The sequence below is a fragment of the Aegilops tauschii genome, chromosome 3 (assembly GCF_002575655.3).
Source record: "Aegilops tauschii subsp. strangulata cultivar AL8/78 chromosome 3, Aet v6.0, whole genome shotgun sequence".
Taxonomy (NCBI): Eukaryota; Viridiplantae; Streptophyta; class Magnoliopsida; order Poales; family Poaceae; genus Aegilops; species Aegilops tauschii.
Genome location: NC_053037.3, coordinates 585,321,981 through 585,348,507, shown reverse-complemented (window position 1 = coordinate 585,348,507; position 26,527 = coordinate 585,321,981). Strand labels below are relative to the sequence as shown.

At 43.8% G+C, this 26,527-nt stretch overlaps 1 protein-coding gene, 1 long non-coding RNA gene and 1 pseudogene across 2 annotated transcripts; 1 reads left to right on the top strand and 2 right to left on the bottom strand.

Moving 5' to 3' along the window:
* Nucleotides 1–7,151: 7,151 nt before the first annotated feature.
* Nucleotides 7,152–8,454, bottom strand: LOC120976242 (uncharacterized). Its single transcript, XR_005771493.3, has 2 exons — nucleotides 7,628–8,454; nucleotides 7,152–7,475 (listed from the first exon to the last, which is right to left on the bottom strand). It is a non-coding gene; the product is annotated as an uncharacterized lncRNA (long non-coding RNA).
* A 6-nt stretch (nucleotides 8,455–8,460) lies between these two features.
* Nucleotides 8,461–9,468, top strand: LOC141020741 (uncharacterized). Its single transcript, XM_073495682.1, has one exon. It carries the CDS (start codon nucleotides 8,461–8,463, stop codon nucleotides 9,466–9,468), a length of 1,008 nt encoding a protein of 335 aa, XP_073351783.1.
* A 2,153-nt stretch (nucleotides 9,469–11,621) lies between these two features.
* LOC109748592 (nascent polypeptide-associated complex subunit alpha-like protein) lies at nucleotides 11,622–14,669 on the bottom strand (annotated as a pseudogene).
* Nucleotides 14,670–26,527: the final 11,858 nt, after the last annotated feature.

Genomic DNA, 26,527 nt, shown 5'->3' with positions numbered 1-26,527 from the left:
GAATACTGCCTTCGGCGTGAGTGGGCTTTGCCCTGTCTCGTTTGCAATCTTGAAGGTCACTTGCGACCAGTGACGGAACTAGAGTTTGAGAACAGGGTGGTTCACCTGGAAAAAAAATACTAACAAATAAGGCATGTGAATGTTCTAATTAATTTACCAATACCACATAGAAATAGATCAATAAGGTTTAATCTGGTCTCATGGACATACTAAAATTCTCAATTAAAATGTTGTTTTGCATAAAAAAAGTACAGAATGATGTAACTGAACACAAATTATGTGTATGTGTTATAGCACTGTGTCCATCGGTTCATGTACATATGCAGTACTGGATAGTGGATGACATAACAAAGAGCAAGCCATAAAAAGGAATAGGCAGTCCAAGAGCTGGTACCTCAAATCGGGCCGGGACAGGGTTGCTGCCGACCGAGTGCCGGAGTGCAGGGGCGCCAGGCGGCCAGGGGCAGGGGGGGGCACGGCGGAGGTGGCGCGGCTCGCGCCAAGGGCTCCTGGGCGTCCGACGAGCAGCGAGGCAGGCGGGGATGGCCTAAGGTGAGCGGCGAGCCAGAGGGACGACGAAATCGGGAGGTCAGGGACGGGAATCGGCTGGCTCGATCTTGCCCGGCCGGCGGCTGGCTTTTCTCTTGTCCTTTTTTTTTCTTGAGGTGTTTTTTAGGGCTTCTTGAGGTTTTTTAGGGGTTTAGGGCTTCTTGAGGTGAGAGTTTTCTCTTGTCCTGGGCAGGCAGAGGTTGGGAAAAGGTATTGGGCTTTTATTTTATTTTCCTCTAGCCCATCTCTAATCACGTATGGTGTATAGACTGGTCCAAAATTTCAGCGTGGGCTGCGGCCCACCCTGTCCATTCTGTAGCTCGGTCCTACATCCGAATGCGAGGGTGAGATGTGGTGTCGCAGAAGATTAGAGTGTTTTACTCCTTCCACAAATTTTAGATGGTGCACGAGGCTATAACATTGAGCATAGTTCTAATCTTTAGTACAAACTCTAAAAACACAACCTCCCACATGCTTGGCAAATGAGTTTTGAGTTTAGAGGCTAGGGTGAGCTGGAGAGGATGGAGCAGAGGGCACATGTGTAGCAAAACCTCTTTAGGAAAGGACAATTAAGGCCCAGGTATGATGCGGACTCCAGTGGAGCTGAGCACATATATGTAGCTAGACCTCTTTGGGGAAACAACATTTATGTCTTAGGTCCGAAGCAGATTCCAGGACTCTCACAAAATTAATGTCAGGATAACTAATGTCTTCACAAACCTTCCTAGATGTAAGCATGACCCGCACTTACAAAAGGGGGAGGTCATGTGTCAGGATAAATAATGTGCAAGCATGACCAGCACTTGCAAAAGTGTGTCTATATTCTACTTCCTGTAGATTCTAACAATGTTATCAGGATATTAGTAGCAGTCAAACAAATACAAACGGGGTTGGATTATAATGTCCCAAGTGAGAGAACACAGTGAAAATAAATCGTGGGTTGGATCTATCCAATCCATTATGAAATACGAATGGTAGGCATACGGAAACTCATCGTCTCGAAGAGTCGCATCGGACGTAGAGTCAGTGCGAAAAAAAGTATTGCTGAGGAGGGAAGGCTATAATGGAAACTCTAGAAGACTCGCGGAGGAGATAAGGTAGCAGTACAGATCTTCCCAAACTACTCCACCTCATTTTCACGCAGATACTAAAAGGAGGATAGCAGGAATTTCATTTTTCTCCACTTAAACTGTATATGTGCCCGTGCATTGCCACGGGAACCAAATTTTCCTGTAACATGATAAGAGGAGCATACAGGGACAAATCTTGATGCGAATGAATAAGCAATGGAGATTATGCTTTGGTTTATTATGATTCATAGAATTTCCGGAAAAATTGTCATAAGCCATATCGAAGACCAATGAACATCATAGAGTGAAATATAATTAACTGAATGACATGATGTTATTATACAGAATAAGATATCTTTACATTTAAAACTTTATAAGTCCTATCATTCACCCTTAGATGTAAAGAAAAATATGGGAGGAAATAATACGATCCATTTACAAAACATGTTTGTCTACGCCCTTTTCATAGAACCATCGGTACCTGAAAATGGCATTCCATGTGTCATTGCAAATGTACAACAACAGAAATTCCTAGGACAATTTTTTTCCAAAGTAGGACAAATAAGCAACATAATGGATTAGCTAGTATATATAACATGCTATCACCATTAAAAAAATTATAAAATTGAAGCCAAATAATAATATGGAACTTCTGAAGAAGCATGGCAAAATAAAATGTTAAATGTCATAGTCTAGAAATACAAATTATTCTACTAAAGTTTTAAGATATCACAATCTTCATGATTTGGTTAACTCGGAATAGAATTAAAAAATAAAAGATGTGACAAATCAAAACAGACGAAGTTCAAAAATCACTTGTTTTCATTTGATAAAATAAAATCATGTGTTGTCCATATAAATGTTCAGACAGAATAAATATGGTACTACAAAATGGACAGAATGAAACATCAAGATGATAACTTATACTATAATGCATTGAACCATGGTGTCACATATACGCATACATCATCACATCAGATCTCACCCTCCTTAATCCCACGTGACCCATTTAAAGAACCCAAGAACAGTTTGGAATTTATATCTCAACTAAGTGCATGCATGTAGTGAGTAGTGAGTACTGACTGCCAGAGCCAAACAAAAAGCGCAAACACTCACCTGATGTGATAGGGCCGCAAGATCTAGGCCTCTGGCTTCCAAGGGCGCGGGGTAGGAGAGATTACCGCCATAATTGACGTGAATTGAGATTGATTACCAAAGAAAGAGATTGATTACCATATTGAAATTGATTGTTTTACCAAACATGGATAAGAGGAAAACCCGTTCGAGAGAGGGATAGCAAACCGAGAGGGACGGACAACGGAAGACGGAGCCTTAGGTTCTTTTAGATAGTATATTAGAGATAGAGATTGCAAACCCTTGCTGAGCTAGGGTACATGCACATTCATAAGGAACAATTGATGTTACGGTACACAACCAAAGCAGAGGGGATGGGGGGATGGGGACATGGGGAGTACTTCGCCGAAGGCCGCCACATCACTGAGTGCCCGAATCGCTGTGCTGCTCCTAGGCAATGCGGGCGAGGGGTGGTTCTCTACAGAAAGGAAGCATGGCGGGTGTGAGCTCCCAGTTCAATACCAAAGGCAGTAGCCAAGTTCCCGACGTGTTGTGCCTAGTTTGCATTTTTTTTACTTCTTCAAATGCAACGCTAAAAAAATGCAGCAGTTTCCTATTTTGGTTTTCTTTTTTCGGTTTTGTTTCGTCTGTTTTTTTCTTTCTCTTTCTATTTATTTTTTCATGTTTTTGCTTTTTAAATAAATTCATGACCTTTTCTTAAAATCATTAAATTATCTTAAATTTGTGAACATTTTTCAAATCTCGCTAACTTTTTTTAAGTCCATGGTTTTTTTTTCAAATTTGTGAAAAAAATCAAAATCAATTAACTCTTTCAATTATAGATGAAATTTTTACAAATTTGTGATATTTTTCCAAAATTGATGAATATTTTTAAAATTTTGTGAACTTTTTTTCCAAAATTGATGAATGAAGAACTTTTTGCAAATTTTTGAAGTTTTTTCTTCAAAATCGATGAACTTTTTTTCTATTTTGTGAACTTTTCAAATTCGATGAACCTTTTTTCAAAATCTATGAACTTTATCCAAACTCATGAACTTTTTTTAAGTTTGTGAACATTTTTGAATTGTCGAACTTTTTTTGCGATTTTTTCCAGGTTTTTTTTGTCTTTTTTGAAAGTTAATGGTTGACCGGTCAAATGCGATCGAGCGACCAGGGAAATCGGTCAACTGCGAACGAACGAGACCGCACATTTTTTTTCCTCGTGAAGGAGCGATCGAGTGCTCGCCTTAGTATTGAGATTTTCAATGGTATTATGTTGGTTTTAGTTTGCATTAATGGTTGAAATGCGCTCACTAATCATGCAGATGTAAACAAGAGCCGTCCTTATAAAGGAAAGTACATGCACCCAAACTAAGTTGAAGGGACTCGAGAGAGAGTGAGAGCATTGACAATGACGATGGGTTGTCAACGGGGAAACATATGGGAACACATCACATGCCACAATCTACATGGGTCTAGAAACAGCTCAGCACCACGGATTTCCGAGCAGAGGAGGAGACAGTAGCAATGCAGCATAATATCGAGACGTGTGGAAGTATCTTTAGAGGAGCGTTGTTGTTGACGAATGTTAGCTCGGTTGGATAGAGATAGGGAGTGTGGTGGAAGGGTGGAAGGGGACAGAGGACATGTGCGCCGGCCACCCGCAATCTACTCACCAATGGCCGAGATGTGGACCAAAATTTATTATACCATGAGGGGGAAATTCTCTTTCACGCATCAGGAAGCTCGTCGAGTATTTAGTGAGAACTGAGAGCAAATCCTCAGTTTTCCCCTAATTTTCCTTAATACAAAATATAATATATGCAAAGCGGGGAGCTTTCTCACAAGTTATCTCAGGATAGTATTGTAGTTGACTAGGACAATCCCAGTGCATAGAAGCTCCCACACGAGATGGGATCTGGTGAGGGATTATAGGAACATAGTCTTACCCCTGCAGAGAGGCTGGAATGAAATTTTCAAACTCATGGAGAAACAATGCAACATGCATGCATTTGGAAACAAAATCTTGAAGACTATGGAAGATTTCGACTAGAGCACATGGTCGGGCGTTGAAAGTACTAGAAAACATATATGCCAATAGAATGAAACGAAACAAGACTAAAACCTCCGGTCCAAGATGACATGATGGAAGGCTCCTATTCATACCATCCATCCTAGAGTGAATGCTAACTACTAGTTTGACCTAGCTAGCATGGAACCGCTGCCAAACCCAGCACAATGCCTTAGTGTCACACAAACCTCTGTTTCATCAAATGCAGAAACCATTGAATTAAAAAACCATGATGTTGAGATTTTATATTTTTGACGTTAATTGACGTAGAGATAAGATTTACCACTTCGTAGGGATCAAAGAGGAAAACAGAGGCTACAAAGAAGAAAGATAGCAAGGCTCTTCTGTCAATTAAAACAGGTATGGCATGGAACCTGCTTCCAGACCCGCCCTAGTGCCATGGTGCCGCACGGGCTTCTCGATTTTACTCATATGCAGAGATATAACATTGAATTGAAGCACCTTAGTATCAAGATTTTATATCGTGCTAGATGGTATGTCGATTTCAGTTTGGATTTATTTGACATAGGGATAAGATTTAGAACAACCTAGGAGGGATCAAAGGGGAAAACAGAGGCTACAAAGAAGAAAGACAACAGTAGCCTATTCTGCAACTGCAATAGGAATGACATGTCATTTGCAATCTTGGAGGCTATCTGCGACTCCGAAGGGCGGGAGGTGGTGATTCGAGCATTTCGCTCCTTCCACAAATTCCAGAAGGTGTATGAGGCATACTGGTTCCGAACGCGCTATCTCTGAAAAGCATGGCAAAGTGTTGAGTGCAGAGTCTAGGGTGAGCCTAGAGAATGGAGCAGAGCATGAGCATGAGCATGACCGGCACTTATAAAGGGCACTTGAGGCTTAGGTAGGATTGGTACTCAATGAGTTGGTCACAAAATTAATGGATGGATAGGTAACGTGCTCACCAACTTTCCTCGGCCTAAGCATGACCGGCACTTATAAAGGACCAGGTGCTCCTCTCTGTAGTCTCTATGTGGCCTCTAACTATGTTATCAAGATGGTACTAGCAGCCAAACAAACACGAGCGGGGTCAAGGTTCCCAAGCGAGAGAGCAGTGACAACTATCAATGGGTTGGATTGACGCAATCCGTTATGAAATACGAATGGGAGGCATATGAAAACTTATCATCTGAAAAGTTCACATCGGAGGTCGGAGAATTCCAGGAGCATCTACTTCCAAGGAAGGAAAGCAGCGGCATCACTGATGGGCTCGCGCATGGGCAAAGGTTGGAAGATGGCAGTACAGCTCAGCCAAAGCCCTCCATAGGGAGATAGCCACGTGCAACAAATCGGAAGGTGGACAAAAAAACCACGCTGTAAAAACTGAATAAAACATTTTTTTTCCTCTGTCCCCCCTCGATTGCAACCCATGTTCACCAGACAAAGTCCTAGCGCATTCCGATTCGAGACCTAGACTTACAATATGCGAGCAAATAGGGGGAACAGGAACTTGGGGAGTGTACCTCGCCGCAGCCCGGCCTGTAACCTGCACATACATGAGCAGGCAAGGCAACCAGCAAAATCTACTCCCTCCGTTCGGATTTAGATGTCGCGCGTGCTGTACATTATGCATTTTGCAAATATGTCCTGATACTTTCAAATCATTTAAAAAAACGCCCCCGTCTCCTTCCTCAGTTCTCCACCGTCCCTCGCGCGTCGCCGGCTCCGGCCACCATCCCCCGTCTTCCTCCCCCGTTCTCCTCAGCACCTAGAGAGAGTCTCCGCGTGTTGCAGGACCCAGCCGCCTGTGCAGGAGACGACCTGCGTCGTCGCGGAGGAGACGCGCAGAACCTCCACGGAGGCGCCTTGCGCCGCCGCCCAGCTGCGCGCAGCCGCCATGGGTGTGCCCTCGCCTACCTGAGCAGCGGGATTGCTCCTAAAGTTCTTCCTCTTCGTCACCTCCCTCTGAATCGTGCCAAGAAGCAGTAAATTGACGACTAGGTCCTCGATTTGGTCCGCCTTGGCCGCCGTCACCGCGGACAATTTTGGTCGCCGTCGCGGCGCTGGGTCTTCGTCGCCACTCTGGCCCAGGGTCTTCATCGCCGCGTTGGCCCTGCTCAACCTCTCCTCCAAGCCCAGGGTCTTCCTCTCCGCGCCCGCCCCCGCCTCTGTTGCTGTTGCTGCTGAATTAAAGAGAACTTGATTGTAAACCTGAATACTGAATTAAAGATCATGAATACTGAATACTTGAAAGAGTAGAAGCAAAACTGGATTGCTGAATACTGAATACTGAATTAAAGAGAACTTAATTGCTGCTGGTATTCCTCTCCCTGTTTGATTGTAAAGCAAAACTGGATTAAACAGAACTTGAATACTGAGTGTTGCTGGTAACACAGTTACACTGAATACCCAATGAAGCTCAATACTGAATGCTAGAGTAGTTGCTGCTGGTGGTATTCACATGCACTTCCAGAAATTATTTAGTACAGTTTTATTCAGGCCCATTGCTTGTTCTGCACTAGACAATGATCCAATGTCCTCCTTGTACAATTTGGGCATTATTCAGTACAGAACAGTTTTATTCAGTATAGAACAGTTTTATTCAGTACAGAATTTGGGAGTAGATGCAGAGTATCTAGGAATTGTAAAAGAAACAAAGCTTTTACAGCTGCTCTTTGTTTACTCTCAAGTCTGAACAAAAGACAGCATGGTGTAGGCTCAAGCAAGCAGCCCATCACTACTTACTTGTTCTGCAATAACCAATGAAGAAAATAACCAATGAAGCAATAACCATCAGTCTAGCAAACAATTCTTGTGGAGAGAACTATTTTCAGGTGCCTCTTTGATTTAGCTGATTTAACTTGACCAGAATGTTCTTTCTTATTGGATCATGAACAGTTACCTGAGCAAGTGCTCCACCGCCGCAATGATGTTTGTGATTGATCTCAACATGAGTCCTCAACAAGATAATGCCTCAGAACCTGCAGATCAACAGGAAGAACACAACAGTCAACAACGATACAACAATGAAGAACCAGTCAATAATGAAGCAACAGGTACTACCTCCAAAAGTTTTGCATTTTCATTTTCATTTCCATGATCTACTCCTATTATTTGCAATAGCTACATGACTTATCTTTTGCTCCTTATTTGACAGGGGAAGAAGCAAGTGGTGTGGAGGAACCAATTCATGAAGAAGCAAGTGGTGTAGAGGAAGCAATTCATGAGGAAGCAAGTGCTGTACAGAAACCAATTCATGGGGAACTCACAAATGAGGAGAGATATGGTATTTATTTTGCACTCATGGTGATCAAGACCCAAAATGGACAAGTTCTGAAAAAAGACAAGGAGGTCATTGCTAGCCTACTCGATACAACCGTAAGAACTGTTGAGAGAATATGGGAAAGAGCTCTTAAACAGATTGAAAAAGGGGAGAAAGTTGATGTCTCAAATCAAAAGCCAGGTAGAGTTGGCCGCAAGCGGAAAGATTTGGATCTGTCGAGGATGGTGACAATCCCATTGAACAGAAGGAGAACATTGCGAGGTCTGTCAAAGGCATTGGGTGTAAGCTGCACGACCTTACACTCAAGGTTCGAGTGGGGTCATTTGAGGCGTCACAGTAATAAGTTGAGGCCCCACTTAAACCTATCCAACATTGTAAAGAGATTGAAATGGTGCTTGGCTATGTGTGAAGATTATTGGTCTGCGACACGGGAATTAGACAACATAGCCTACATGGATGAAAAGTGGTTCAACATGACTGGGGAGGTGAACAACTACTATTTGCTTCCCGAAGAACCCTACCCCTTGCGCACCTTGCATCATAAGGATAGCATCGCCAAGGTGATGTTTCTCGCAGCCGTGGCTAAACCAAGATACGGCAAAGGTGGTGAGGTCACTTTTGATGGAAAGCTCGGCATTTGGGCTTTTGTCACAGAGTCTCCTGCTCAAAGAACCAGTGAAAACAGAGATAAAGGGACGCTCGAGCTCAAATCATTGAAAGTCACACGAGATGTAATGAGGTATTACATGTGTGAGAAACTTATTCCTGCGATCCAAGAGCGCTGGCCGGACGAAGATGAAGGACGGACAATCTATATCCAACAAGATAATGCCACGCCACATATTCTTCCCGATGACCCGGTTTTCCGACAAGTCATAGAACAGACTGATTTGGATATTAAGTTGCTTCAACAGCCTCCAAACAGTCCTGACATGAACATTCTTGATCTCTGCATATTCAGGTCTCTCCAGTCCCACACCGATAGCAGAGCACCTCAAAGCATCAGGGAACTGATAGAAGGTGTGGAGGAGGAATATCGAAACTACCCGGTTGATAAGCTAGCTAGAAGCTTCGTGACGCTGCAGTCATGCATCCGAGAAGTAATGAGAAACAAGGGAGCGATAAACTACTCGATCCCTCACATGAACAAGGAACGCCGACAGTCAGAAGGACGACTTCCTATAGCTCTATCTATCGATCGTGAGCTAGTTGGACAGACCAAAGCCTTTATAGAAGAGGCAGAAGCAATCTTAGCAGCAGAAAAAGAGCAGAAGCAGCAGGAAAAGAGCAGCAAGAAAAGAGCCGCAGCAGCCTTGAAGAAGCAGAAACACCCTTCGAATACCAGCAGCCTCCAAGCAGCAGGAAAAGAGAACCAGGAGCCTTCAAGCAGCAATAAAAGAGCACCAGCAGCCTCCAAGCAGCAGGAAAAGAGCAGCTCTTCTTTACTTGGGGTCAGCTAGTGCTCTGGTTGGTGCCAGGAATGACCAGTTGGTGCTAGGAATGACATTTGCACCCAGGTGATTTTGGCAGAAGATTCAGATAAGTGGAACAGTGGCAGCTTCCAATCATAATCTTGTAATTTACCAAACAGATCCAAATTAACTGAAATTAATGTCAAGGAGGAGCTTTTTATGGTGAAATTTTTTAGCACGGGAGACACAGACTTCATTCATTTTTTCTGAATTTAAAAGTGTGTTTGTTGTACAGACTGAATTTGTTCATTCATGCACATTATAAACTACTCCCAGGAGTTTTTCTTTTGTCCCTGTGCTTTGTTGTTTGATATTGCTCGTCCCATATCCTCTGTAAGACCATGCATGCTTGTTCTATTTTCTCAGTTAGCTTCGGGTATAACAAACAGTGTCAATGTTATAGTTGAAACTGAATCAAACAAATCTAACTGGGGTGTTATAATTGGGTGTCTAATATATGTACTCCAATAATTGGGGTGTTATAACTGGAGTATCTAGTCTAAACCCTGCAACATTGATTAGACTGTTCCCTCATAAAAGTCGAAAGCATCCTAAAAGGGCCACCTTTGTTTGCCGTTCAGAGATCTGAGAGGGCAATTTTTTTTTGAAAATCAAACTTTCTCCTGACTCCTGAGTTCTGAAGCCTTTTTACTCCTAAGGGTAATGTGCAGGTAATCTCCCTATGCTACATCTAGCTAAAAACTGAATTTATTTATCTACCTGATGTTTAATTTTTCTAGGCTGCTCCACGAGTTCAAACATGATGCTTGGACAGACTCACTCAGTTCTAGGCTGCTCCACGAGCAATAGAGGGAGAAATTCAGTCTACTCTACGAGTATCTCTGATGATGCCACAAGAAGAATTCAGAGTATCTTCGATCAAAATTCAGAGTATCTCTTATGGTGCCACAAGATAAAAATTCAGAGTTCTAATAAAAATTCAGAATTCAGAGTATACCTTGACAGAGCAGGGGTATACACTACTGCTTGCGGCGGTGGAAGAGGCCGAGCCACTTGAGCCGCACGTCGACGTCCTGCTTGGTGAGCTTGTCGGCGTCGATCTGCTCCATGGGCAGCTTGGTGAGCTTGTGAGGCACCCAGTACCCGCCCTCCCGTTGCAGCGCTGCACCACCCGCGGCTCCAGCCGCTCCGCCGGGACGGCCGAGGCCGACGGCGAGGCGGCCGCCGCCGACGGGGTGGAAACGGCCGCGCACTGGAAGGGGCGGGCGTGGTTGGGCCGGTGCTGGGACGACGACGTCGCCGCGTGGGCCGAGGGCGGGAGGAAGCTCTGCAGGGAGGCCGAGTACGCCATGGCCGCTGCTTGTGGGAAGGTTGCTGCCGGCGTCATGTTGTTAGTGGTCTGGATCTGGCGCCTTCGGCCTCGCATCGACGGAATCCGTCGCCGGCTTGAACTCAAAGGTCCAAGCTTTTTGGAAGTTCGCCACGGGAAGGAGGAGAGGAGCGCGGCGAGGCCACCGAAGGTGGGGGGGGGGGGGGGGGGGAGAGCGCGGAATCCATGGTGGGGGGGAGGGGGGAGAGCGCGGCGGCGAGCCGGAGAAGAGCACAGAGCGGACCGCGGCGGCCAGCCGGAGAAGAAAGTGAGGGCGAGGACCGCGGGTTCGGTCGGAAATAGATGGAGGGGGTTTTCGCAAAAAAGCCATCGCGGCATCTAAATCCGAACGGAGGGAGTACAACTCTCTCTTTCTTCTCACAGCAGTAAAACCTAAAACTTAGTAATGCATATGAATCAGATTTGACCAAGAAAAGCAAAGGTATCTCCAAGAATTTGCACCAAAGAGACCAAGGGTTTTTGCCCACAACAAATTTTGGTCACCTATAGGAAAAAAACATTGGCAAGAAAAATGAATTGACAAAAGAGTAATGATACATCAAAAAGTTGAGAACCCAGCAAACAAAACCCAATTGTTCATCGGCTGAGCTTCGCCACAGCCACCATCCTCCAGCTCTGCCATAAGCATAAACAGGCCGATCTTATTTTCATGTCGTCATTAACTTGTTTCGATCCATGTGGCAAAACAAACTTGAAAGCTGTCTCAAAATCTCACAAGGGCTGTAGTTAGTTAACAAAACACAAAAGCTAGCTAGAATGACATATTGTCTGGAACACAGAATGACATCCGTTTGTAGCAAAACTTGGCACAGCCAAATCAGATTTTCCCATAAGAGCAAGCAGTTTGCTGATCATCACATGTTTAAACGCCTCCAAAACCTACATCTCCAAAAAAAGGTGGCATTCACCACGCTCTGGAGCCATACCCGCATCCGAAACAACATGCTCCAAAATACTGTTTCAGCTTTCAACAGAGACACAGAGCCTCCAATTACGCAGCTGCAAAATTCAAGAGGACATGGCCAAAAGATAGCATTGACCCAACCCCCCTATTATCAGGACACAACTCCACCTTCCAGGACCTAGTTAGTCAACTCCATGATGGCGCTGACGATGTCGCCATCCGCAGCCTTGAGTGCCTCCACGGCCCTGGATCTCGACACGGAGGCCTGCATCATCACGAGCTCGACGTCCTTCTTGTCAACGCCGGTCTCGTCAACCTCCTCGTCATCTTGGACTGCTGCCACGGACGGCTCACCCATCGAATTGACCCTGCTCGGGCCCGGCGCCTTGAACTGCTCTGCTGCTTGTGTCTGCAGCTCAGTGTTCAGGTCCTCGAACTTGATCTCCCCGATAATGACATAGGTTTCTGAGTGTGAGCTCTTGAAGACATCTGGCTTGGAGAGGACAAACGTAACCTGCAATTGTGTCGGAGAAGGACTTAAGAAAATATGATAACCACCAGCATATAATTATGCTTCAGGGAACAATGTCGTAAAGTGCTTAAGATGCTCACGGTCTTGCTCTTTTTGATAGTTACACGGTTCACACCAGTAATGACCTTCATGCCAAGCTTCTCCATGGCTTTCCTGCTCTTCTTCTCACTCCTTGTCTGCCTAGATCTTCCACTAGCATCACCTCCTAGTCCCAGAAAGCACAGACGCATAATGTCAGATTTTCAAAATTTGCAAAAAGCCCAGAATTCTACAAGTGGACATAGTTCACTTTGTGGATTATTATCTGTAATCGCTGAAAATGGCAAGTGTAACATTCATACAACACTTAAACTTTTCTAAAGCAAGATTGAACAGAAACTGTGACTGCAATCAAGTCTTCTTGGTATCCATTGTCGATTTTGGAATTTTGAACATCTTAGTTTTGCCACTTAGGGTATGGTACAAAGGATTAGCTATTCCTATAATGGAAATTCCAGCATCAGTTCATACTAAATGCATTGAAATGATTCACCTACCAAAATTATACTTGCAAAAGCAAGATTTTACATTCAGGATTTGTTCCTATCCAACTAAATGCTATAGCTGAACATTCATGTATATGTTAATGCAAGTTCAAATTGATACAAGGTGCCACCTTAGTACATACATGAATATTATATACAAATGGCAGGAAGTACTCAAGAAACTATATATTCTGTAAATAAGCAGTGCTGAATAATTCAGGAATAAGTGCATATGACATACAGTTCCAAAAAACTGAGAATATAGACCAGAACGACATAGTGATGGTTCGTAAAGAACAGAGCATTAGAACAGGTACAAACTGGTCGGTTCCTAATCTTCAAATAAAAAACAAGTCAAAGTGAACCAAAATAGGTAAATTTGGAGTTTGTTCATTGAGGAACAGATCAGGTAACAATTTCGAAATTATGAAAATGCCAAAATTTAGCCCAATAGAAACAAAATAATCCATTGATTCAGGAGTTGAATAAGCAACATTTAATTTGAAATTCGGGTATGGGCAATAACCTCAGATGTTTAAATTTATGTTAGAACTTACAAGGCAGCATTATGATAAGAAATAGGCATATCTGTAACTAAGTGGCTACTTGAACTGAATAGAAGGAACTACAGAATTTGAACATACCCTCAACATCATCGTCATATTTTTCATCCTCATCCTCATCATCGTATTCATAGTCGTCATCATCATCCTCAAGGATAGGCTCATCTCCCAGAGAGTATGCATTACAACAATAATATTAATTGACCGTCGTAAGTATTAAAGACCAAACAGCACTCCCTCGGAACAGGGCATATGCAGAGTGCAGGGAAACAGAGTTAGCCATATGCACAAATGAAAGAATAGTAAACAATCTAACAACAGTATTATCTTTCCAGCATGAATATGTAAGCACATACTAAGTAGCATCAGCATTCAGCAGAAGATAAACTGAAATGACACTCCAGAAGATAAACTGAAATTACAAGGAACTGTTGTCTGCATTGACAACAGAAGGTATGCTAACACATTTATTTATATTGTTGGTACAGGAAATATGCCATAAAGCATATAAGCATACACACAAGATAAGATACTTAGGCTACTAACCGACTTCCAAAGCTAATTACAAACAAGCAAGGCCTCATTCCCACTGGAGAAATCATCAAAGGTGGATGATTTATCTATGCTCGCTTAAAATTCTTTTCAGATTTGTATCCATAAGACAAAGCAGTAGCATTTCAGTTCAAACTGTACATAATTAGGACAACCGGCAAACAAATGAAGAAGTACAACGCATGTAACAGCAAAGTTAGGAGCAGAAAGATGAAAGGTTAGGCCTGAAAATTAAACTCCCAGCTGGACAAGTGAGCATGGATCCCGTACATGCTACCACACCCTCAGGTGGAGGTTCATGGAGGCCTGGGTTGGCCTGACCAGCTGCCCTTCACCATGAAAACTCGCAGGACAAGCACGCGAGAATCATCAGGTTGGCCACCAATTACACAGCTCTCGACCCATAGCTCTGCAACCAGAGCTTTGCGACCTAGGCGACATGGACAGACGAGATCTAGCGCTACCACAGCAACGGAACACGCCAATCCAGGGGCCGAAAGAGCAAGAAAGGGAAAGATTTTTTATTTTTATTTTTTCTGAAATGTGAGGCCAAGATTTTTCAGTCTGACACGGCACCAAATCGGAGAGGGGGGAGGGCTCGGAATGGAGGATCACCTCGATGTTGTGCTCCTCGAGCTGGGCGCGGAGCAGCTCGGCGACCGTCATGGTGCCGCGCCGGAAAAAGCTTGTCGGAGGGGAAAGTAAAACCCTAGCCTAGCTAGGTGGGAGGGACTTGGGAGCGGGAGAGGAGAGGGCCAAGGGAGGGAAGGGAGACTGCGACGGCAGGAAGAAGGGAAGAGACCCGCTTGAGCTTGACTCGTGCCCTCTCTCTGGTCTGGTGGGTGTAAACTGGGCCTAGACCGTGCAATTTGGGCCAGTTCGCCCATGGTTCAAACTAATTTGGGCCTAGACCGTGCAAAATGTTCATGACTGTTTCCTTGGACAGTCTTGGCAATCTAGCAATAACCTCTTTTAGTGGGTGTAAACTAGTTTAATGGTTTCAACTTTTTATTAGTTTCGCTTTCGTAGCTAAATAGGCATGGCGCATTCTACAAAACCTATGATCACTCAGTGCAACAATTTTAAAGGCGGTATATTCCCCTTCGTGCTTGATTTTGAATGCAGAATTGGATAACCATCCAAGCCGGATTCGGAGAGCAGTAGTAGAAGGATGTGATGTACACAAGCAGGGATTGATTGATACGAAGAATTGGCAACGGAGCTTCAACTCATATATGGTCAGATAATTGGATTCCAAGGGACGCCATGTTGCGCCCCTATGGATGCCGGGTAACCAATCCACCTTTGCTTTGTCACGGATCTTATTGACCATACCTCCGCAAGATGGGACATGTAGCGACTATCAAAGGTGTGTTTACCAATTGATATTCCATCTATTCTTAGTATCTTAATCTGTACAAGTGAGGTGGAAGATAGCTGGGCGTGGAACTTTGAGAAAAGTGGTTGCTACACTGTTGGACCAGCGTATAAGATGATGATCGCCTCAAAGTACAGGCGGGAAGCTTGGATCAGTGGTTCTACTGGTTCCTTCAGTACTGATAGAGATGTGGCCTCGTGGAAGCTATTACAGAAAACACCCGTACCAGGAAAAATGTGTATGTTCCTTTGGAGACTAGCGAGGCACTCATTGCCAACCGAGGACGTACGGGCTCATAGGAAAATGTCCACTACCAACACTTGTGCCCTTTGTGGCGTGGCTGACTCCTGGAGACACTTGTTGATGGTGATTTGGCCGAGCACTTATGTTATACTCCCTCCGTTCCAAAATAGATGACCCAACTTTGTACTAGAGTTATTATAAAGTTGGTGAAGGAAATATGCCCTAGAGGCAATAATAAAGTTATTATTTATTTCCTTATATCATGATAAATGTTTATTATTCTGCTAGAATTGTATTAACCGGAAACATAACACTTATGTGAATACATAGACAAACAAAGTGTCACTAGTATGCCTCTACTTGACTAGCTCGTTGATCAAAGATGGTTATGTTTCCTAGCCATTGACATGAGTTGTCATTTGATTAACGGGATCACATCATTAGAAGAATGATGTGATTGACTTGACCCATTCCGTTAGCTTAGCACTCGATCGTTTAGTATGTTGCTATTGCTTTCTTCATGACTTATACATGTTCCTATGACTAGGAGATTATGCAACTCCCGTTTACCGGAGGAACACTTTGTGTGCTACCAAACATCACAACGTAACTGGGTGATTATAAAGGTGCTCTACAGGTGTCTCCGAAGGTACTTGTTGGGTTGGCGTATTTCGAGATTAGGATTTGTCACTTCGATTGTCGGAGAGGTATCTCTGGGCCCACTCGGTAATGCACATCACTTAAGCCTTGCAAGCATTGCAACTAATGAGTTAGTTGCGGGATGATGTATTACGGAACGAGTAAAGAGACTTGCCGGTAACGAGATTGAACTAGGTATTAAGATACCGACGATCGAATCTCGGGCAAGTAACATACCGATGAAAAAGGGAACAACGTATGTTGTTATGCGGTCTGACCGATAAAGATCTTCGTAGAATATGTGGGAGCCAATATGAGCATCCAGGTTCCGCTATTGGTTATTGACCGGAGACGTGTCTCGGTCATGTCTACATAGTTCTCGAACCCGTAGGGTCCGCACGCTTAAAGTTTCGATGACGGTTATATTATGAGTTTTGATGTACCGAAGGTTTTTCGGAGTCCCGGATGTGATCACGGACATGACGAGGAGTCTCGAAATGGTCGAGACATAAAGATTGATATATTGGAAGCCTATATTTGGATATTGGAAGTGTTCCGGGTGAAATCGGGATTTTACGGGAGTACCGGAGGGGTTACCGGAACCCCCGGGGGTTAATGGGCCATAGTGGGCCTTAGTGGAGAAGAGGAGAGGCGGCCAGGGCAAGGGCCGCGCGCCCCTCCCCCCTAGTCCGAATAGGACAAGGAGAGGGGGGCGGCGCCCCCCCTTTCCTTCTCCTATTCCAACAAGGAAGGGAGGGAGTCCTACTCCCGGTGGGAGTAGGACTCCTCCTGGCGCGCCTCCTCCCTGGCCGGCCGCACCCCCCTCCTTGCTCCTTTATATAGGGGGGCAGGGGGGGCACCCCAAAGACACAACAATTGATTTGATCTTTTAGCCGTGTGCGGTGCCCCCCTCCACCATAGTCCACATCGATAATACTGTAGCGATGCTTAGGCGAAGCCCTGCGTCGGTAGAACATCATCATCGTCACCACGCCGTCATGCTGACGAAACTCTCCCTCAACACTCGGCTGGATCAGAGTTCAAGGGACGTCATCGGGCTGAACGTGTGCTGAACTCGGAGGTGCCGTGCGTTCGGTACTTGATCGGTCGGATCGTGAAGACGTACGACTACATCAACCGCGTTGTGCTAATGCTTCCGCTTTCGATCTATGAGGGTACGTGGACAACACTCTCCCCTCTCGTTGCTATGCATCACCATGATCTTGTGTGTGCGTAGGAAATTTTTTGAAATTACTACATTCCTCGACAGTGGCATCAGAGCTAGGTTTTATGCGTAGATGTCATATGCACGAGTAGAACACAAGTGAGTTGTGGGCGATATAAGTCATACTGCTTACCAGCATGTCATACTTTGGTTCGGCGGTATTGTTGGATGAAGCGGTCCGGACCGACATTACGCGTACGCTTACGCGAGACTGGTTCTACCGACGACCTTTGCACACAGGTGGCTGGCGGGTGTCAGTTTCTCCAACTTTAGTTGAACCGAGTGTGGCTACGCCCGGTCCTTGCGAAGGTTAAAACAGCACCAACTTGACAAACTATCGTTGTGGTTTTGATGCGTAGGTAAGAACGGTTCTTGCTAAGCCCAGTAGCAGCCACGTAAAACTTGCAACAACAAAGTAGAGGATGTCTAACTTGTTTTTGCAGGGCATGTTGTGATGTGATATGGTCAAGACATGATGCTAAATTTTATTGTATGCGATGATCATGTTTTGTAACCGAGTTATCGGCAACTGGCAGGAGCCATATGGTTGTCGCTTTATTGTATGCAATGCAATCGCCCTGTAATGCTTTACTTTATCACTAAGCGGTAGCGATAGTCGTAGAAGCATAAGATTGGCGAGACGACAACGATGCTACGATGGAGATCAAGGTGTCGCACCGGTGACGATGGTGATCATGACGGTGCTTCGGAAATGGAGATCACAAGCACAAGATGATGATGGCCATATCATATCACTTATATTGATTGCATGTGATGTTTATCTTTTATGCATCTTATCTTGCTTTGATTGACGGTAGCATTATAAGATGATCTCTCACTAAATTTCAAGATAAAACTGTTCTCCCTGAGTATGCACCGTTGCCAAAGTTCGTCGTGCCCAGACACCGCGTGATGATCGGGTGTGATAAGCTCTACGTCCATCTACAACGGTTGCAAGCAAGTTTTGCACACGCGGAATACTCAGGTTAAACTTGACGAGCCTAGCATATGCAGATATGGCCTCGGAACACTGAGACCGAAAGGTCGAGCGTGAATCATATAGTAGATATGATCAACATAGTGATGTTCACCATTCAAAGATACTCCATTTCACGTGATGATCGGTTATGGTTAGTTGATTTGGATCACGTGATCACTTAGAGGATTAGAGGGATGTCTATCTAAGTGGGAGTTCTTAAGTAATATGATTAATTGAACTTAAATTTATCATGAACTTAGTACCTGATAGTATCTTGCTTGTCTATGTTGATTGTAGATAGATGGCCCGTGATGTTGTTCCGTTGAATTTTAATGCGTTCCTTGAGAAAGCAAAGTTGAAAGATGATGGTAGCAATTACACGGACTGGGTCCGTAACTTGAGGATTATCCTCATTGCTACACAGAAGAATTATGTCCTGGAAGCACCGCTAGGTGCCAAACCTGCTGCAGGAGCAACACCAGATGTTATGAACGTCTGGCAGAGCAAAGCTGATGACTACTCGATAGTTGAGTGTGCCATGCTTTACGGCCTAGAACCGGGACTTCAACGACGTTTTGAACGTCATGGAGCATATGAGATGTTCCAGGAGTTGAAGTTAATATTTCAAGCAAATGCCCGGATTGAGAGATATGAAGTCTCCAATAAGTTCTACAGCTGTAAGATGGAGGAGAATAGTTCTGTCGGTGAGCATATACTCAAAATGTCTGGGTATAACAATCACTTGATTCAACTGGGAGTTAATCTTCCGGATGATAGCGTCATTGACAGAATTCTTCAATCACTGCCACCAAGCTACAAGAGCTTCGTGATGAACTATAACATGCAAGGGATGGATAAGACGATTCCCGAGCTCTTCGCAATGCTAAAGGCTGCGGAGGTAGAAATCAAGAAGGAGCATCAAGTGTTGATGGTCAATAAGACCACCAGTTTCAAGAAAAAGGGCAAAGGGAAGAAGAAGGGGAACTTCAAGAAGAACAGCAAGCAAGTTGCTGCTCAAGAGAAGAAACCCAAGTCTGGACCTAAGCCTGAGACTGAGTGCTTCTACTGCAAGCAGACTGATCACTGGAAGCGGAACTGCCCCAAGTATTTGGCGGATAAGAAGGATGGCAAGGTGAACAAAGGTATATGTGATATACATGTTATTGATGTGTACCTTACCAGAGCTCGCAGTAGCACCAGGGTATTTGATACTGGTTCTGTTGCTAATATTTGCAACTCAAAATAGGGACTACGGATTAAGCGAACACTGGCCAAGGACGATGTGACGATGCGCGTGGGAAACGGTTCCAAAGTCGATGTGATCGTCGTCGGCACGCTACCTTTACATCTACCTTCGGGATTAGTATTAGACCTAAGTAATTGTTATTTGGTGCCAGCGTTAAGCATGAACATTATATCTGGATCTTGTTTGATGCGAGACGGTTATTCATTTAAATCAGAGAATAATGGTTGTTCTATTTATATGAGTAATATCTTTTATGGTCATGCACCCTTAAAGAGTGGTCTATTTTTGATGAATCTCGATAGTAGTGATACACATATTCATAATGTTGAAGCCGAAAGATGCAGAGTTGATAATGATAGTGCAACTTATTTGTGGCACTGTCGTTTAAGTCATATCGGTGTAAAGCGCATGAAGAAACTCCATACTGATGGACTTTTGGAACCACTTGATTATGAATCACTTGGTACTTGCGAACCGTGCCTCATGGGCAAGATGACTAAAACGCCGTTCTCCGGAACTACGGAGAGAGCAACAGATTTGTTGGAAATCATACATACTGATGTATGTGGTCCGATGAATATTGAGGCTCGTGGCGGATATCGTTATTTTCTCACCTTCACAGATGATTTAAGCAGATATGGGTATATCTACTTAATGAAACATAAGTCTGAAACATTTGAAAAGTTCAAAGAATTTCAGAGTGAAGTTGAAAATCATCGTAACAAGAAAATAAAGTTTCTACGATCTGATCGTGGAGGAGAATATTTGAGTTACGAGTTTGGTCTACATTTGAAACAATGCGGAATAGTTTCGCAGCTCACGCCACCCGGAACACCACAGCGTAATGGTGTGTCCGAACGTCGTAATCGTACTTTACTAGACATGGTGCGATCTATGATGTCTCTTACTGATTTACCGCTATCGTTTTGGGGTTATGCTTTAGAGACGGCTGCATTCACGTTAAATAGGGCACCATCGAAATCCGTTGAGACGACACCTTATGAACTGTGGTTTGGCGAGAAACCAAAGTTGTTGTTTCTTAAAGTTTGTGGCTGAGAAGCTTATGTGAAAAAGCTTCAATTTGATAAGCTCGAACCCAAATCGGAGAAATGTCTTCATAGGATACCCAAAGGAGACTGTTGGGTACACCTTCTATCACATATCCGAAGGCAAGACATTCGTTGCTAAGAATGGATCCTTTCTAGAGAAGGAGTTTCTCTCGAAAGAAGTGAGTGGGAGGAAAGTAGAACTTGATGAGGTAACCATACCTGCTCCCTTATTGGAAAATAGTTCATCACAGAAACCGGTTCCTGTGACGTCTATACCAATTAGCGAGGAAGTTAATGATGATGATCATGAAACTTCAGATCAAGTTGTTACTGAACCTCGTAGGTCAACCAGAGTAAGCTCCGCACCAGAGTGGTACGGTAATCCTATTCTGGAGGTTATGTTACTAGACCATGACGAACCTACGAACTATGAAGAAGCGATGGTGAGCCCAGATTCCGCAAAATGGCTTGAGGCCATGAAATCTGAGATGGGATCCATGTATGAGAACAAAGTGTGGACTTTGGTTGACTTGCCCGATGATCGGCAAGCCATTGAGAATAAATGGATCTTCAAGAAGAAGACTGACGCTGACGGTAATGTTACTGTCTATAAAGCTCGACTTGTTGCGAAAGGTTTTCGACAAGTTCAAGGGATTGACTACGATGAGACCTTCTCACCCGTAGCGATGCTTAAGTCTGTCTGAATCATGTTAGCAATTGCCGCATTTTATGATTATGAAATTTGGCAAATGGATGTAAAGATTGCATTCCTGAATGGATTTCTGGAAGAAGAGTTGTATATGATGCAACCGGAAGGTTTTGTCGATCCAAAGGGAGCTAACAAAGTGTACAAGCTCCAGCGATCCATTTATGGACTGGTGCAAGCCTCTCGGAGTTGGAATAAACGCTTTGATAGTGTGATCAAAGCATTTGGTTTTGTACAGATTTTTGGAGAAGCCTGTATTTACAAGAAAGTGAGTGGGAGCTCTGTACCATTTCTAATATTGTATGTGGATGACATATTGCTGATTGGAAATGATATAGAATTTCTGGATAGCATAAAGGGATACTTGAATAAGAGTTTTTCAATGAAAGACCTCGGTGAAGCTGCTTATATATTGGGCATCAAGATCTATAGAGATAGATCAAGACACTTAATTGGACTTTCACAAAGCACATACCTTGACAAAGTTTTGAAGAAGTTCAAAATGGATCAAGCAAAGAAAGGGTTCTTGCCTGTGTTACAAGGTGTGAAGTTGAGTAAGACTCAATGCCCGACCACTGCAGAAGATAGAGAGAAAAGGAAAGATGTTCCCTATGCTTCAGCCATAGGCTCTATCATGTATGCAATGCTGTGTACCAGACCTGATGTGTGCCTTGCTATAAGTCTAGCAGGGAGGTACCAAAGTAATCCAGGAGTGGATCACTGGACAGCGGTCAAGAACATCCCGAAATACCTGAAAAGGACTAAGGATATGTTTCTCGTTTATGGAGGTGACAAAGAGCTCATCATAAACGGTTACGTTGATGCAAGCTTTGACACTGATCCGGACGATTCTAAATCGCAAACCGGATACGTGTTTACATTAAACGGTGGAGCTATCAGTTGGTGCAGTTCTAAACAAAGCGTCGTGGCGGGATCTACATGTGAAGCGGAGTGCATAGCTGCTTCGGAAGCAGCAAATGAAGGAGTCTGGATGAAGGAGTTCATATCCGATCTAGGTGTCATACCTAGTGCATCGGGTCCAATGAAAATCTTTTGTGACAATACTGGTGCAATTGCCTTGGCGAAGGAATCCAGATTTCACAAGAGAACCAAGCATATCAAGAGACGCTTAAATTCCATCTGGGATTTAGTCCAGGTGGGAGACATAGAAATTTGCAAGATACATACGGATCTGAATGTTACAAACCCGTTGACTAAGCCTCTTCCACGAGCAAAACATGATCAGCACCAAGGCTCCATGGGTGTTAGAATCATTACTGTGTAATCTAGATTATTGACTCTAGTGCAAGTGGGAGACTGAACGAAATATGCCCTAGAGGCAATAATAAAGTTATTGTTTATTTCCTTATATCATGATAAATGTTTATTATTCATGCTAGAATTGTATTAACCGGAAACATAATACTTGTGTGAATACATAGACAAACAGAGTGTCACTAGTATGCCTCTAATTGACTAGCTCGTTGATCAAAGATGGTTATGCTTCCTAGCCATTGACATGAGTTGTCATTTGATTAACGGCATCACATCATTAGGAGAATGATGTGATTGACTTGGCCCATTCCGTTAGCTTAGCACTCGATCGTTTAGTATGTTGCTATTGCTTTCTTCATGACTTGTACATGTTCCTATGACTATGAGATTATGCAACTCCCGTTTACCGGAGGAACACTTTGTGTACTACCAAACGTCACAACGTAACTGGGTGATTATAAAGGTGCTCTACAGGTGTCTCCAAAGGTACTTGTTGGGTTGGCGTATTTCGAGATTAGGATTTGTCACTCCGATTGTCGGAGAGGTATCTCTGGGCCCACTCGGTAATGCACATCACTTAAGCCTTGCAAGCATTGAAACTAATGAGTTAGTTGTGGGATGATGTATTACGGAACGAGTAAAGAGACTTGCAGGTAACGAGATTGAACTAGGTATTAAGATACCGACGATCGAATCTCGGGCAAGTAACATACCGATGACAAAGGGAACAACGTATGTTGTTATGCAGTCTGACCGATAAAGATCTTCGTAGAATATGTGGGAGCCAATATGAGCATCCAGGTTCCGCTATTGGTTATTGACCGGAGACGTGTCTCGGTCATGTCTACATAGTTCTCGAACCCGTAGGGTCCGCACGCTTAAAGTTTCGATGACGGTTATATTATGAGTTTATGAGTTTTGATGTACAGAAGGTTGTTCGGAGTCCCAGATGTGATCACGGACATGACGAGGAGTCTCGAAATGGCCGAGACATAAAATTGATATATTGGAAGCCTATATTTGGATATCGGAAGTGTTCCGGGTGAAATCGGGATTTTACCGGAGTACCGAAGGGGTTACCGGAACCCCCCGGGGGTTAATGGGCCATAGTGGGCTTTAGTGGAGAAGAGGAGAGGCGGCCAGGGCAAGGGCCGCACGCCCCTCCCCCCTAGTCCAAATAGGACAAGGAGAGGGGGGCGGCGCCCCCCCCCTTTCCTTCTTCTCCTCCACCTCTTTCCCCCCTTCTCCTATTCCAACAAGGAAGGGAGGGAGTCCTACTCCCGGTGGGAGTAGGACTCCTCCTGGCGCACCTCCTCCCTGGCCAGCCGCACCTCCCCCCTTGCTCCTTTATATACTGGGGCAGGGGGGGCACCCCAAAGACACAACAATTGATTTGATCTTTTAGCCGTGTGCGGTGCCCCCCTCCACCATAGTCCACCTCGATAATACTGTGGCGGTGCTTAGGCGAAGCCCTGCATCGGTAGAACATCATCATCATCACCGCGCCGTCGTGCTGACGAAACTCTCCCTCAACACTCGGCTGGATCAGAGTTCGAGGGACGTCATCGGGCTGAATGTGTGCTGAACCTGAGGTGCCGTGCATTCGGTACTTGATCGGTCAGATCGTGAAGATGTACGACTACATCAACCGCGTTGTGCTAACGCTTCCGCTTTCGGTCTACGAGGGTACGTGGACAACACTCTCCCCTCTTGTTGCTATGCATCACCATGATCTTGCGTGTGCGTAGGAATTTTTTTGAAATTACTACGTTCCCCAACAGTTGGATCATTTATTTTGAAACGGAGGGAGTACAGTTGAACCGACTGCCAAGCAGTGGCTGTTTGCGATGATTGATTCATTATCACCTGAGGGCATTTGTTAAGTTGTCAATCACCTTATGGGCCAGATGGTGGATACACGAAGAGGTTTAACAAAGCCCCTAGGCTACACATGAGTTCATTAAAATGTTTATAGTAGAATTGGAGATGACAACACAAAAGGAGACAAGGGCGCCAGCTGAGATTAGAAGAATAGTGGCAAGGTCTAGGGCACCACCTCGGGGTTTTGCAAAAATCCATGTTGATGCAAAGTCTGGCAAAGTCCAAGATGAGAGGAGTAGCATCCGCATTGTGCTGAGATGATGTTGGACTGTATTTGGGAAGCTCCTCTCTCGTTGCCCGGGGAGTCATTGATGTAGCTACACTCGAGGTGATGGCATGTAGAGAAGCATTGGCTATTGCTTGATGATTCAAAATTTTATAATCGCCTCCGACTTAAAGCGGGTCCTGAACGACATTGACAGAGGAACTAGTAGTACTTATGGTTGTATCATTAGCGAGATAAAGCAAAGAGCTAGTTTAGTCAATTGCAAGTTTACTTTTGAAGGTCGCGCATCAAACACTGATGCAAATAGGTTAGATAAGTTTTCAAACACTCTTGATCAGGGGCGACATCTTTGGTTGATCCATCCCCATGATCCTTTTTGTATACCACTCATGTGGACAATGATCAATAAAGCTTAGCTATACCCCTAAAAAAACTAGTTTCACAAAAAAACTCATCCTAAAAAACAAAAAAAAAACTCTTTTTTCACTAAGGAATACCTCCTTTTTTGCAAACAAACCCTGCTTGTATTAAAATAAAGTGGGGAAACATAGATACAACTAAGTATATCCTGATAAAACTAAGACATAGCACTTGCATATGAAGGAACATTGATGCTTTGAAGATTGACTCTGCCATGATATAAATCTGTAATTAACCTCATCAAAACTACTTTAATAATGTGGTAGCAAGTTTTAGTAGATGCCTCGTTGAACCCATCTGGACCTAGTGCCCTGTCAGTGGGGAGCTCTTTAATAACCTTGTCGATTTCTTCAGTTGTAAAGGGAACCTCCAAATTTATGAGAGCAACCTGACTCTCGAGCATGGTTTTCATGTCAATGGATAGAGTGCAATATACCTGTGTTCCAAACCTCTTCTTAAATGCTCTTCATGGGATAACTAATTTTTCTTCACGATCAGTGTGCTCCTCACATTGGTCCTCTTTCAGAGTTGATATGAGATTATGTATGCATTTGATGGTTGTTTTGCATTGAAGAATTTGTTATTTTCTTCCCCAAGCTAGATCATCTCGATAGTAGCTATTTCCAATCAGTCCTCTAGTGACCCAAGAGTTTAAATATGTTCTCTTTTAATATAGTTTTATTGTTGTCCCCCATTGTACTGAGGGGCCTAAATTCTTAAGTGGTGTCGTAGTAAAAGATTACGCCATTAGTATTTTGAATTGCTCCAGAAAGATTAGAGGGTCTTAGTCCACATATTGATACTTTTTCTCGATCTTTTGTATTTTACAGTAATAATTTTGACATTGTCCACTTCATTGAAAGGTTGATCCCATATATTCTTGACAGTCTACTAGATGTTGAAGCCAGTAGTTTTCAAATCTGAATAGCATTAAGGTATGAATGTGCCTATCTAGATGACACTAGGAGTATGATTAGAGGTGGTTTTGGCCAATGTGATAGCCCAGGTATTAGGGTAAGCAATAGTCCAAGCTTATCAAGAAAAGGACAAATCCAAATGCTCAAACATAGGGATGTCTTGCATATTGCTCCAATTATAGCTTGTTCCCTTTGAAGGGATTTCGACAATGCTTAGGTGATTAATGGTAGCATTGAAGTGCATCATGCCTTGAATGTTGCCCCTTTTCTAAAAAAATATTATCAGGGTATCTGATGAACTTGAAGTCTTCTGCAATGATCCAGCTTTTTGTCATCCAACAATTAAATGTTTTGGAACCAGTCTATAAATGCTTGTCTTTCTTTTGATTGTAAGGGTCCATAAGCATTTGTTAAGATCGAAGGGTCTTCTAAGTTAA